Genomic DNA, 15,505 nt, shown 5'->3' on the forward strand with positions numbered 1-15,505 from the left:
AATTAATTGACTAATGTTGCCATAGTCTAACTGTATTATATAAAATTAAAAGATGATGAATCCTATATATTTTTCATTTATATATTGCTCATAATTTTGTCTTTAGATTTATGGAATGATTTTATAATAAAATGTATACATTAAAATAAACTGCACCTATGTTAGGGACTTGCTGCCATTTTAAATAGTTTACTTTCTGTGGCTATTTTAGGTACTGACCTCCTAACAGTTTTTTATATGTTTAATTCTTCTCCCTTTTCACTAGTCTGCTACAGTTGTTCTGCAATAGCAGTGGTTTATTTGTATTAGTTTACAGAGCTGTTGCATGCAAACCTATTGTTTTCCTTTTCTGTATTCATGTGAATGAGCTGCATGCTGATGTGTCACTTCTGAACACCCTCATACACACCTTCCCTCTTTGTACATGAAGGCAAAATATAAAAATTAAAAATGGAAAAATATTTAGGTACATTGGTATAACTGATCAAATGTAACAGCTATATTTACACTTTATGTAGTGTTCTTGGTTGGCTCAATACATTAAAGGAAGCTCATGTAGCATTCACTTTGTATTTTTTAACAGTAGACTTTTATATGTTTGGATGGTGCAGGATAGATACATGACTCTGCAATATGTATATGTACCCATCTCGTTCAGAAGGATGTTATTCTTCTATAGTTTACCACTCAAAATCATAGTTTTCCTATTTGAACATGTTTTCCTCATTCTAGAACACACAATCAAAGGAGATTTTTTAGAAATACATTTCTACAATTTTGTCTATTTAGTTCAGATACTAAAACCATCGTGCCCATATTGAGATATTGAGCTGTTGTTTATTACAGCATATGGATTTCAATCACCATTCAAACTGTAATGTGGATAATGCTTATGTTTTACATATTTTTTTTTTTTTTTTAGAAAATGTAGAGGATAGTACTGATGAGGATGCACCTTTAAACAGCCCAGGATCTGAAGGAAGGTAAGAAGGCCTTTGGAAACAATAAATTTGACTTCTTCAGGTAATATTTTAAATACTTTAATCTTGTTGTATACAACAATTATCATAAAACAGGAATAATTTTCAATCTATTGGCCTAGTGAATTGATAGCACTAGAAACAGTAAATAGAAACCAAGTTACGCTTAACCATCATAAATTTTAAAATAAAATTATTGAAATACTTAAGGAACATAAATGAATTATTTTAAAATTAATTCATTTTGACTTTAAATATTGTCTTTCTCTATTTCCCATAGACATATAAATGTTTTGTAGTTATTGATATAGAGGAGCTATAACTTTCTATAGTAATTTTCCATTTCATCTTGTACTTAATTATCTATTTGCATATAGCACACTGTCTTCAGATCTCATGAAGCTTTGTGGTGAAGTGAAACCTAAGAACAAGGTAAGGAGAACTAAAAGTATGAGGTAAACATGTTTTCCACCATTATTTGTTATCACTATTAAACACAGAGGTTCAGCTTTGACTTAATAGATTAGCACATGGACATGATTTTACTACAGCTCTTCTTTATTTGGTTCTTTATCATATTTCCCTTTGAAAAAAATTTATGTTAAAAAAATTTCTCCTTGGTGGAAGTTGGGCTTTACTGTAGTCTTATATTTTTCTCACTAGATAACATGATTATGGAGGGTGATTCTTAAGCTGCTGATTAGCTAAATTGTAGACTCTGTACTGGCATACAAAGCAATCATTTAGATTGGCAGGAGATTTTTGAAATGTTAGCATTCTAGTGTGTTTTTAAATGTTTCTCATTTGTTTAACTGTGTCTTGAGGTGGTTTTAATAATAATCCAATGTGTAATTATTATGTGTTAAAAATTTATGAAGCTCTGATGCATATTGTAGGGTTTTAAAAAATTATATAAATGATACACACTGCTAAATGTGTGATATACCTATAGTACATATCAGATTGAATGTAGTCGCATTTGATACTAGGTGATTTGATGAACAATCATATGATGTTTGAAAAAAAAGAATTCTTACAGTGCTCATTAAATATTGTTGAGTGAATGGATGGAATCAGGACCTGAAATAATAATACTTGCAATGGATAGTATATATTTAAGGTCCACAGTGGTTAATCAGATAATGTAAATGACTAATTTAGCTGGATATACAATAATGAATGGGTCATCATTATGATTACCTGGAGAGTACATGCCCCATCTAAAAGGAAATAGCCACTATCAAGTTTTGCTCATTTTTGCTTTATGGGAATATGGGCCTAAGGCTGCCAGATTTTTTTTTTTTTGAGGATAATTCTTAAATATGGATTTTTATGTAGATCTCTCGGATTTTAAAACCCTGGCCAAGCCAATCAAAAAACATCTCCAGGCTCTTTGAGCTACTGGCTGGGCGACCTGTGGTTTGTGTTTTATTATTCTAAGTGTCTAAACAGAGGTTACCAAAACTCAAAGAAAACATTCTGCTATGGTTTGGATCTAGTACTAAGCAAAGGAGAGAATCTCTTAAGGTGAATGTTATCTTTCAGGTCCTGAGAAAGCCTATTAAGTTATGCCACTGTGGGACATTAGAGAGGTGTGAAGTGGTGGCCTAAAGGTCATCTTCTGAAAAAGCCACCTGAGTTAAGAATTCCCAAGAAAAAATTCCTCTCTGCTCTAGGCTCTTGGCTGTGGAGAGAATTAAGAGTGTAAAAAATGGTTGTGGGGCTTTCTCTTTTTAAACATTTTCTGAAGTGCTACCTGCTACTACTTTTGAACTGTTAAGATGCCTGAAAAGGATCTTGTATCATTTCTTTTTCATTTATTGAAAAAAATGAAGTTGATTATATATTTTAAAATTGTATGCACCAGCTCTGTTAAAAACTGGGGCTACACAGATGAAAAAACAGGTTGGCTGCTGTCTAGAGGCTTATAATCTGGTAAACCACTTCCTTGATTATCTGTTAGTGCTTTAGTGATAGCAGCAACTAACTGAGCAGTAACTGGATAGTCACTTGGTTTTCAAGAGTAAGGAAAGAAATGCTTATAGTGAGTTTAGATTCTCAGACAATAACCTTTACTTGCCTCACCAGGCTGCCCAAAGCCGATACTGGTTGGTGTTGTCCAGCAGATTAAACATATATTTATGTTTAATCTGTCCACTTAAGGCTCACAATAATTGAAAAATTTATATTAAAAAAAGAAATTAAGCATGGGAAAAGCAGCATTTAGTTGAGCTCCCTGCAGTTATCTTTTGGTATTGGTTTAATATCTATCTTCCTTTTTTATTTTTTGAACTATATGTTGAGGGAGCTGGCCACAAGTGGCAGGAGAGCACAGGAATGTTGGAGGCAGACTGCCTGGCTTTGCCACTTACTAGCTGTATGACCTTGGACAAATTACTTAGCTGTTTTGTCCTCAGTTTCTTCAATTGGGAATTGAGATTATGATATCACCTGTCTCCTGCTAATATAATAATGTGTTTAGAACAGTGCCCGGCAATATAAGTACAATTCAAATGTTGGCTATTATTTTGGCCTCTAAATGCTTTCTCTAGCTATAGCTCTGGCTTGTCACTATCTCACATGCTATGTTTGACACACCTTCCAAGAAAGGACACGCTAAATGTTTTTATCTATTTCAAACTAATATAAATCTCTGTTCCCTAATCATCTTCTATGCAAAAGTTTGCTCCTGATTGCTTTTCCTTCCATTCTTTGATTAGGCCCGAAGGAGAACCACCACTCAGATGGAATTGCTGTATGCAGATAGCAGTGAACTAGCTTCAGACACTAGTACAGGAGATGCCTCCTTGCCTGGCCCACTTACACCTGTTGCAGAAGGGCAAGAGATTGGAATGAATGCAGAGACAAGTGGTACTTCTGCTAGGGAAAAAGAGCTCTCTTCCCCACCTGGCTTACCTTCTAAGATAGGCAGCATGTAAGTTTGGGCCAGCTACACTAACTTCTTTTCTTTTGGCTTTTTAAAAAGAGTATGCATGTTGCTAATTTCTCATTCCTATTATTTAAAATTTATGTAAATTTGATCTCTGGTTTTCCAAATAATTTGTTAGGTGTTGTCTCCCCTAATTTATTAGAGAGTTGAAATCATTTAAGATGAGATGTTCTTTGTTGAATTGCTTTGTCTTTTCTCCAAGTTTTAGGATCACTCCTAAGGGTTACAATTTTTATAAGGGCTGAGTTATGAATTACAGATAATACTTATATAGAAACACCTAAATTAAAGTTATACCCATAAAACCATTATATAATTATTATATATAAACAGAAAGTTTAGACTCTCAAATTTGCTCTGAATTACCTATCTCCTAGTTCTAAGAGCGCTGTCAGGATAGTAAATCTTTGCTGACTCTTTTAAAGAAAAAAGCAAATACCAATTACAACTTTAATACATTTGGAACTTTCTTATTTTTTACCTTGAAGCACATTGTATATCTGGGATGAGTGTATGCCCCCCAAAAAATTTTTATTGGTGTTATTAAAGATTGAAGGAGGAAATAGTCTCTTTCCTATGATAGTCTGAACAAAAAACCTTCTATTCCAAAAAATCTTGCTTAGAATATCAGTGGCTCACATCTGTAATCCCAGACTTTGGGTTGCAAATGTGGGTGGATCATGAGGTCAGGAGTTCAGGACCAGCCTGGCCAAGATGGTGAAACCCTGTCTCTACTAAAAATACAAAAATTAGCATAGCATGGTGGCCGGTGCCTCTAATCCCAGCTACTCAAGAGGCCGAGGCAGGAGAATTGCTTGAACCTGGGTGGCAGAGGTGGCAGCAAGTCGAGATTGCACCACTGCACTCCAGCCTGGGTGATAGAGTAGGACGTGTCTCACAAAAAAAAAAAAAAAAAAGGAATATTTTAATTATTATCTTGAGAACAAGGAAAGATTTTTCTACATAGTCCTGTGTGTATCTGTGTGCATGTGTGTATTTTGATAGTTATTTTAATGTTAGATTAGTCATTCACTGGTGAAAATTTTTAATGGCATTGTTCAAACTAACCCTTACATGTGATCTAGCAGATAATTTATGGAATGAATATATCTCTGCACTCAGGAATATTGCCCTCCCCCAAAAGTGGCACACACTTTATGAGTCTGTAAATAACACAGAATAACAAACTTTCCACCCTTGAATAGCTGTTTCCCATAATATTCTTCATTTTATGAGTATATTTCTATTGTTTTCCATTGAGTAATCCCATCTGCTACCTTCTGTTCCAGAATTAATTTTAATGGTGACAGAACTTTCTTGCATGTGCTTGAGGTGGCCTATGTATTTAACCATTGGATCTGCTGTTAGAGATTGCTAACCAGTATAGTTTATGGCTTCAGTGCTTTGGTGATAAGACGAGAATAGAAGAAATGCTTTTGGTGAAGGTAGTGATATAGAACTGAGGTCAGATGTTAGGAACTAGCACGTATTAGGTATTTAGTCTGTCAGATAAGTGACACTTTTGGAACTTCAGGACTAAATCTATGGCCTGGAATCCAGATTCAGGTAATCTTTTCTATTTGCCTTTCTACATTTAAAAAATGTATCCTTTATGACAGGTTGTGGAAAATACCTTTTGGCTTCTGTCTCTAAATAACTTACTTTAAAGTTTTCATAAATTCACATGCTTATACTCATATATTTGCAATTCTTTACATATTGTGAGAGTTTGGTTACTCATTTGGTGCAATAACTCTTATAAACCATTACTGCATAAGTTTTACTCAAGTTATTCTTATAATTTAAATGATGCAGAATTGCTAAAGTGTGATTTCCTGATTAGAAAAATCAAGCACACAAAATCTAACTACATTTAGTTTCACTTTTAGATAGGAGTCATGTAAACCCATTCTGGAAGTCTTTCTGTTTAATACCTTAGTGTTTTTTTTTCTTTTTCCCCCAAGACATTTTTTTGTTGTTGTTGTTGAGATGGAGTCTAGTTCTGTGGCCAGGCTGGAGTGCAGTGGTGCAATTCGGCTCACTGCAACCTCCACCTCCCAGGTTCAAGAGATTCTCCTGCCTCTGCCTCAGCTGGGATTACAGGCATGTGCAACTACACCCTCCTAATTTTTGTATTTTTAGTAGGGACGGTGTTTCACCACATAACCCAGGATGGTCTTGATCTCCTGACTTCATGATCTGCCCACCTCAGCCTCCCAAAGTGCTAGGATTACAGGTGTGAGCCACTGTGCCCAGCTGACTTTTTCTTTTTCTGAGATGGAGTCTCACTCTGTCACCCAGGCTGGAGTGCAGTGCCATGATTTCAGCTCACAGCCGCCTCTGCCTCCTGGATTCAAGTGATTCTCCTGCCTCAACCTCCCAAGTAGCTGGGATTACAGGTGCCTGCTACCATACCAAGCTAATATTTGTATTTTTAATAGAGACAAGGTTTCACCATGTTTTCCAGGCTGTTCTTGAACTCCTGACCTCAAGGGATCCACCCACCTTGGTCTCCCAAAGTGCTGGGATTACAGGTGTGAGCCACCATGCCCGGCCCAGCATTTTTATTTTTTTAGTTAAAATTCGTTACCACCATACACAAAAATTATTTTCTTAAATTTTTAATTATAAACAGCCATTTGACATTAAAAATATTTAAGGCAAGAATACTTTTACTACTAAAATATACATAGATACAAATTAAATACTAGTTAAGTAAATTCATTATGTATTTTTTTATGTGTGTTATTACCTATAGAACTATTTTGTGATTGTGTCGCAATATTAATTCATTAAATCTCATTGTTTCTCATATTGTAATATTTTTCTTCTTTCAAAACTATAATTTTTCTTTATCTGAAACAATTACCAATGAAATTAAAACACATTTAAAATATTTGTTATAGCTATTTGGCAGTATATTATTGATATTTATATTCAACGATAAGTTATATATTTAATAAGATCAATTTAAAAATTATAGTTGTTGAGCTTCCATCAACTTAAAATAACTCATGTAATATTCTCCTATCCTAGTTCTTTTTTTTTTTTTGTTTTCAAGTAATAATCTTTCTCAGGTTCTAGTTATTAACCTATTACAAATTTTAGATTGAATACATACCAAAGTTATATGTGTAAATTTAGAATTAGGTAATTAATTAATCTTCTTTTACTTTAGTTCCAGGCAGTCATCTCTATCAGAGAAAAAAATTCCAGAGCCTTCTCCTGTAACAAGGAGAAAGACATATGAGAAAGCAGAAAAATCAAAGGCCAAAGAACAAAAGCAGTAAGTGACTAATGTTTTTTTTTACCTACTAGAATATTAAATGCCTGCTGCACTTAGATGCTAAAGACAATCATGAGATTATTTTCCAGATTTAGGCTGGCGCTGTGGTTATGACTATTTGACTAATCAAAAGACAGTCAAGTCAGCTTTTGGCTTGGCTCAATGGTCTAATTTTCTTGGTCATACACATACTTGTAAAAATATTTGAACACTTGTCCCTGATCACTTGTCCATTTATTTATTTTCTGGTTATTTGTGTATATCATTTTAGGAGTTAATATATACTTGAGGTAAAGCTTATTAAGTCTATATTTCAGATAGTCTTCTATTAACTGAAAAATTTAGAATTAATTTTGACTGTCATTGCAATCTCAGCTAAAATGACATTGACCCTCCTCTACAAGAGTGTCTCACAGAAAAACTAGTATTAATCATAGGGTGTGTCATTGTGCCATTTTCTTGCTGCTCTCACATGTTTAAATTGTTCGTATTATGCTCAATTGTTTCTTTTTTGTGTTTTGTGAGGGTTATTTAGCAGTACATAATACAATCTGATGATCCACTGAACTGGGCATTTAAAAATTGCACAAGTTGACTGGATTAGACCCACTGTTACCCTGCAGATCTCAGACATGTCCTGGAGGGAAAGCATTTATGTGAATTTACATTAAAATATTAATTAAGTGAATTACTTTAATTTCTTTTACATAAAAATAATGTGAATATATATGAAAAGAAGTGTTTATTTTCTGTGCCTAAATGGACAATTCTATACCATCCACTACCCTGTGCCAAGAAGTTCACTCTCTTTTTTGACCACGGGTTTAGCTGACTTGAATGTCATAGAAATTATCCTTCTTATCATCCTTGCTTCCTGTACTTAAAGACGTTATTTGCCTGTTTCTACTGAATTGAATCTCTCAAGAATAATTGGGAAATGGGGATGGAGCGCTTAAGTAATTTAAAAATAGATGCATGAATCAACTGAATAAGCAAACTTCTTGTAAGCTCTCTGGGTATCTTTCCTCATCTGTAAAGTGAGCAACTTGACTCTAAAACTGTATATAATTTTAAATGTGACTTGCTTTATTTTTATACTGACTTCAGATTTCAGCAGACAGAACCGTCTCTTTAGTGCCATCTTGTGGTCATTGTAACAAAATCCAGTGAAAAGAAATTTTAAAAATTGTTCCGTGTGCGTTTTATCTTACAAAAAAGGAAGAAAGGAAAGAAGGCGTTCTTTAACTAAAAGCTTTTTTTATTTAAAGAGCATGTTTCTTATAACTTTTCTAACAAATAATAACCAATTAAAGCCACCTACTTAATGTTCTTTTTTTCTTGTAGCTCAGATTCTGGAACTTCAGAGGCTAGTCTTTCACCTCCTTCTTCCCCACCAAGCCGGCCCCGTAATGAACTGAATGTTTTTAATCGTCTTACTGTTTCTCAGGGAAACACATCAGTTCAGCAGGATAAGTAAGTCATTACAGAAAAGAGCCCCAGTTATTTATACAATATTCTGAACCTTTCAATACAGTCTGTAGAAAACATGTAGTCATCTCTGTGTAGGAGATGGAGCCTGGCTTCTGAACTCTTGCCATATTTTATGCATCTTTCCAATGGGAAAGGAACAGTACAGCCAAAATTAGAGAAAATCATTTTCCTGCTGAACATTATTCCCTGTTGTAGATTTATGTTGCTATACCTTCAGCACTTGTCTTGCCTTTCTTTTACAAGTAAATTAAAACTGAAAAATCTTTGAAGCCACTTGATGTTTAAATTTTGGGGAATTCTTCAGCTTCTGTGAGCCCACAAAAGCCTCTAATCCAGTTGGCCTGAGTTGAAAAGAGGCAAATTACTTTAATTTGGGAGGATATAACAGTTTACCAAGACCACTGTTACATGTGCAACATGTTATTGTCATCTGATTGTTCTAGACAAGTTCACCCCCAAATTTGAGTAACTGTGTTCTTGGAATAAAAAATTACCTTTACGTATGGAGAGAGTAGGACTGGAGCGGGTTTCAGGGATGGAGAAGTTGGAGGGATATGGAAAATGTAATTTTCATCAAATTTGAAATGACGAAATATCCACATATTGAGCCAGAATCTCTCTTGCAAGAATGCCATACTAACATTACTGCCATAAGGTATTTATTAACTCTGACTTTTCTGCTTGGACTTTGAACGACAACAATTTTTTTCTGCTCTTACCACCCTGTATATATCAATAATCTCTAGAATTTATAGGATGCCATTTAATATCTGTCTGTCTGGCATGTTTAGATCATTTTAAATGGCTCTATAAACTTAGAGAATCATCCCATAATTTTTAAAGAATTATAAATATTCTTAATTTATGGATAATTCTTTTATTTATGGATCTTTCATTAGATTTTAATATGGTTTAATTAGTACTGATATGTTCTTAAAATTGATGTAGATAGGTAAATATTTTAATGTGTTATTAAACAAAATACCTTTAACACTGTCCAATTATTTCTGTCATTAATTGAGAAAAGTTGAAGAACATTAGAAATACCTTTGGGAAATCAAATTTCACGAGTTATACACAGAGTTGCTAAGTTTGTGTCTACATTGCCTTCACAGTCAGAACATTTTCTGTCAGTCTTTTGATAATCTTGACAATCTAATCAGAGTTCTATATTTTTTACTGAAATATTTTATGAGCTACCAATAATTTGACTCTGTTGTCATCTCTACAAACTAAAATGTAGAATAATTGACTACTCTACACTTTCAAAAACTTGCCTACCCTTTACATTACTTTCTCTGGGGCTCCTTTTGAGACTACCGTATTGTACTAGCAAGACGCAGATCCTGCACACTGTTTCTCGTTACGTTCTTTGCCAACACTCATCGTATCCTCATTCTCCCCAAGCCTCTTGTACACTCTAAATAGATTTTCATAATAACTAGACTCACTGTAGTCTTGGAGACCTCAAGGTAGGGCTAACAGGAGTGACTTCTCTATTTTAAAAGCCCACTAAAGTCCCCCAGCTGTTACTAAGATGCTCCCTTGTCAAAAGAACTCAGTGTTTTTGAGATAAGTTAAAACAAAAGGTTATTAAATTTTGAGTGACTTACTTTCTATACAATAGTACAATCTATTTGTGTTACTTCAACATTAGAGTCTATATCTAAAGTAATAATTATCACAATAAATAAAATTGATCGATAATTACTAAATGGGAAAATTTTTCCAGGACTAGTCAAGTTAAGTGGAGCATATCTTAAAGTCCTGTATCTCATGTACTTGATATTTGTTCTTTTCCAAGGCCTAAATTTTAGAAGTGAGGATCGATTCTGTATATCAATATTAGAAAATTTTAGTCCCTAAAATCTTGCTAGAAGACATAAATACCAAGCTTTTTACATGACTTAGCTATACTTAAACATGCTAATATCCAGTGCAAATAGATAAGCAGGGCACTATGAAGGAAATGTTTGCTATATATCTGTTATTCATGCTGTTGATTTTGAGTCCAAAGTCAGTGTCCTTACCTGTTGACATCTGTATTCTTTCTCCTCATAATTCTAACTCTTTCACTGTAGGTCTGATGAAAGTGACTCCTCTCTGTCGGAGGTACACAGGTACTTTCTTTCCTGCCTTTCCTACATTCTGGAATTTCATTGATGTTCTAAAGTGCCTTCCTGGAAATTCTAAGCAAGTCTCATTTTTGTTGCATGCATCATTTGTTGTAAATCGTATAAATGCACTAATATTTCTAAACATGATAATTTTAATACATTTTTGTGATCATACCTTACAGATAAAGTCATGGTATTTTTTTTGTATGATAGCTTAAAAATTGTGATACCTATTTTCTGTCTGTAATCTAAATCTTTTCTTTAAAAGAAATCAAATTTTATGAATATTGATGTCAAGAAAGTTTCTTATCCTCAGTGATTAGGTATCTTTAATGCCTCAAAGTGTGTGAGGTAGATAAGGTATTTTTTCTTGTTGGTATAGCAATTTTAAGTAAGAAGATTATATGATTATAAATAAAAGTATGATAGAAGAAAAAAAGGATATAATTGTACCCAAAATTAAAAAGAACAAGAAACAAACACTAAAGAAGCATTTTTTTAAATGAATGTTTCTAAGAATAGGTGCAGCTTTCAAAATAACTTACTTTTTTTCATGTTATGGATTTTTCTGGGAGTTCTTAACTTCTCTTTCTCTTTCTCTCTGTCTCATTCCCTTTCACCACGATCATTTTGTGTCGTCCCCCTTTGCACTTGTTTTCCTTGTTTTATGGCCATTTTGCTGATCATCAGCAGATCCTCCAGAAGGTAGGCAGAGGAATGGAGAGGAAATTAATTTCATTCCCAGTATCATAAGACCTTACAGGTTTGCATGGAACAAAAATAAGTGTTTATTTTTTTTCTCCTTCAGATTAAGTCTGTTGTACAAATTTTCCATATTTAAGCTTAAACTCTTTGAAAGTTGATTTTCTATTTCAAAATGTGAATAGATTAATTCTAATAGAGAAATAAATACCATGGCTGTCTGTTTCTATTATTTTTGGTAACTTATATAAAATATTAATCCTAATATTATGAATAAGAACATTGTAAAGTATCTAATTAATAAAACACTATATTTAATATTGAGATTTATTTCTCAAAAGACTGAATAACCAATGACATAAAAAATACATAAGAATGAAAAGAAGGCATTCTGCTCTGCAGGAAATAACTACCTACATAAGTCATTGGGGCAAATATTTACTGAGTATTTTATGATAGTATAACCTTTGACATGGCAGAATTGTGTTGGATGTTACATCATCAGGGAAACATTTAATAGATTCCTGGGATAAAGCTTGTAATCTCAAGGAAAGAAACGTTTGGAGACACATTATCACTTATCTGAGGGTGCTGTTTAGCTCTTTTCGTAATAAAATTTGTCATTAAATGTACTTTGAAAATAGCTCTTAAGCTGTTAACGTGAATTGTTTTCTTACAATCAGCTTTTTGACCTATACATACATATATATTTTCTGTTTGAGAATTAATAGTGGCAACCTACTATCCTTTAGAATCATATCATTTCAATATTTGAAGCAATATTTGTAAATTTGATGACTTTAATTCATATCTATGAACTTTAGGGCATCAAAATTTCAAAATTGCAGATTCAGACTTTTGAGCAGGTTTTGCTCCAATTTCAATTTTAATCTGCTTAAATTGTTAGATTACAAACAAATTACTGAGCATTAGTTTAAATAATCTCAAGTTGACGCACGTATGCAAATCATGGCATCAGATTTTATAATTATATATCCAGAGATAATAGTTCTTTATATCATTTGTAGGGATAATAGACTTTGTGATCATTATCACCAGACCCTAAAAATAAATTTTTTTCTCCCCAACTCTAAATTTACCTCCTTTAAATTTCCATTCATTAGTCTCTCATCAGCTATTTTTCCCCTTACCAGAATTAATTTTATATATCTTTTTGTTTATATATGATAGCTCTTTACATATTCAGCCCTTTTAAACTATGCTATTGTATCCTCTCTCCAGTAAATGTTCTTTTATCAGCTCAATAGTTTCATCATCTGTTCCTTATGTAATATAGTCTACAGATCCTTCATTCTGCTTCTACGGTTTTGTAAAGACTCCAGTTTTTCAATGTGCTTCTTAAAATGGGACATCTAAAACGACACCCCATTCCATATATGGCCTATGTAGAAGGCAGTAGGTCTATTGCTGTCTTTCTCCTGAAATATTTATTTCTATTAAACAAATCATTGATAGTGAGTAGGCATATAGAATAAATGAATTTTGTTTCAGTCATTGTTTTAGGCAATATAGTGTCCAGCTCTTTAATATATCCATTTAATAAGCATGCTACTTCTCTCTAGGGCTAGGAAAAGATTGACTGGATACTAAAGATCTTCAAGATCAGCAGTGACCTTAACTCTTTAGGTGTGACTCTTCAACTACCTATGGAAATACTTTAAGAGTTCTGTCCACAAGGATGTTAAAGGATATCACTGTCCACAAGGATATCATTTAAAAGTCTTATCGTGTGGGCTTTATTAGAGTCAACATATATTGTGAATATGACATTCCCTTAAATTGCTGTCTATTAACCCTACAAAAAACTTTCCCCACGAGACTGGTGAGCCCAGATTATCTTTTGTTGATGAGCATTTATTTTTAAGTAGATAATGATTTATTCTTCTGTGAGACTCAACAAGAAGTTTTACCCATCTGTAATTTCTGATTCCACTTTTTTCCTGCTTTTTGGAAGATCATGTGTACATGTTTTATCCCTTTTATTGATCTTTGTGATTTCTTAGAATACTGACAAGGATTTTGCCTCCACAATGGTATATACTTTAAAAACCCTTTGATATAATGATTTTAAAACAGAGATACTTGAATTTATTAAATAAATATCTCCATTGTCAGCTCTAACTTACTTTGGGCTCACATTTCTTAATCATTTCTGCTCCCTTGAATCTCAGAGGATATTCTTTATTATTACAAAGATGGAAACAAAACAGTTTTCCTTTATCCCTGTATTTGTCCTAATATTATGCCATTTGTCTCATATAATGGACATAATTCAACATAACTTTTCTTTCTGTTTTGAGCAAAGGTACATTTGACTATTTGTCATGTCTTAATTCATTATCATCTTTAGCCTCCCCAACACCATGATTTTAATTGAGATCCCATCTTAAACTCATTTGGGAGAGGGACAATGTTTTGATAATCTTTATATTTCCATAGTGCATAGCCTAGTGCCATAAAGCAGAAACTACAGAAATATCAAATTTATGAGAAAGCTCCCTAAAGACCTTTATTGTTTTTAATTTTTGCAGGTACATAGTAAATATATATTTATGGAGTAAATGAGATGTTTGGATACAGGCATGCAATGGGCAATAATCATATTGTGGAGAATGGGGTATCCATCCCCTCAAGCAATTATTCTTTGTGTTACAAACAATCCAATTACATTCTTTTAGTAGTTTTAAAATGTACAATTGTTGACTATAATCACCCTTTTAGGCTATCAAATAGTAGGTCCTACTTATTCTTTCTATTATTTTTGTACCCATTAAACATCCCCATCTCTCCCAATCCCAACTATCCTATAGAGTCTCTGGTAACCATCCTTCTACTCTCTATGTCCATGAGTTCAGTCATTTGTTTTTTAGATCCCATAAATAAATGAAAATATGCAATGTTTCTCTTTCTGTGCCTGGCTTATTTCACTTAACATAATGACTCCAGTTCTATCTATGTTGTTGCAAATGTTATAATCTCATTCTTTTTTATGGGTGAATAGTACTCCATTGTGTGTGTGTACCAAATTTTCTTTATCCATTCAATGTTATTTTAAATTCTCATTCTTTTAAATTTTTCTTTGAGATTGTCAGTTTTCTTTCTTTAAGCTTTTGATCTTTCTACCCATTGTCCCTTAAGAATTTCTGTTCATGCAATTATTCCTATTTTTTCTTTAATTTTTATTTGAAATTTTCTTTCCTAGTATTTTAGGTGGCATATATGTTGTACTTTCTTCAGCATGTTCTTTTGCACCCCAGCTTGACATGGAATTATGTCTTCCTTTTACTTGTCATTTCTGCTTCTTATTTGTCAGAATTCAGTACACTCAAATAATTCCCAATGTTGCTTCATTAAACCTTAGAGAGATGAAATTGTTAATAAGAAAGTCTGCATGTATTATAGTCTCTGCTCTTTGCAGAATGCAGCTGTTAGCAACTGCCTGATTAGTTGACATACTCCATCACTATTACTATTTCACACTTTGTCCTTCTGCTTAAAACAGAGCAGTCTGGATTTTATTACTAATTACTTATAATGACTTCTTAAAGTTAGAAAAAAAAAAAAAACTAGTCTCATGATATTGAAGTGAGTCTTGGTTTGTTTGTTTTTTCCCCACCTTAGGGGCATAATCAACCCATTTCCTGCTTCAAAAGGAATCAGAGCTTTTCCACTTCAGTGTATTCACATAGCTGAAGGGCATACAAAAGCTGTGCTCTGTGTGGATTCTACTGATGATCTCCTCTTCACTGGATCAAAAGGTGCTAGTAGTTATCTAATGCAGATACTTAATAGCTTTTTAAAAAAAAGGTTAAATTTTTAACATACTCTAGAAAACTGTCAAATCATTTAAGACCAGCAAGAATCTTATAATCTGGTTCAACCCTGAATTGTAAAATATATAAAATTATTGTGTAGTTGAGCAGCAAGTAAAACCTGTTGATGTTTTGTGAATACAGTG

The 15,505-nt window shown here is 33.2% G+C and overlaps 1 protein-coding gene across 26 annotated transcripts in view; it reads left to right on the plus strand.

Moving 5' to 3' along the window:
• The window catches only part of KIF21A (kinesin family member 21A), a 153,342-nt gene that overhangs the window by 118,771 nt on the left and 19,066 nt on the right, over positions 1 to 15,505 (plus strand). For 8 of the 26 annotated variants that reach the window (XM_078338926.1, XM_078338927.1, XM_035255832.3 and 5 more), the window contains 8 exons: positions 923 to 983; positions 1,358 to 1,412; positions 3,701 to 3,915; positions 7,109 to 7,216; positions 8,561 to 8,689; positions 10,789 to 10,827; positions 11,515 to 11,529; positions 15,169 to 15,305. In XM_078338926.1, coding sequence (XP_078195052.1) covers positions 923 to 983; positions 1,358 to 1,412; positions 3,701 to 3,915; positions 7,109 to 7,216; positions 8,561 to 8,689; positions 10,789 to 10,827; positions 11,515 to 11,529; positions 15,169 to 15,305 — 759 coding nt within the window. The remainder of the gene's footprint in view (positions 1 to 922; positions 984 to 1,357; positions 1,413 to 3,700; positions 3,916 to 7,108; positions 7,217 to 8,560; positions 8,690 to 10,788; positions 10,828 to 11,514; positions 11,530 to 15,168; positions 15,306 to 15,505) is intronic. The other 18 variants (XM_078338929.1, XM_035255819.3, XM_078338917.1 and 15 more) reach the window with 5 other exon arrangements.

This window comes from Callithrix jacchus, chromosome 9, assembly GCF_049354715.1.
Source record: "Callithrix jacchus isolate 240 chromosome 9, calJac240_pri, whole genome shotgun sequence".
NCBI lineage: Eukaryota > Metazoa > Chordata > Mammalia > Primates > Cebidae > Callithrix > Callithrix jacchus.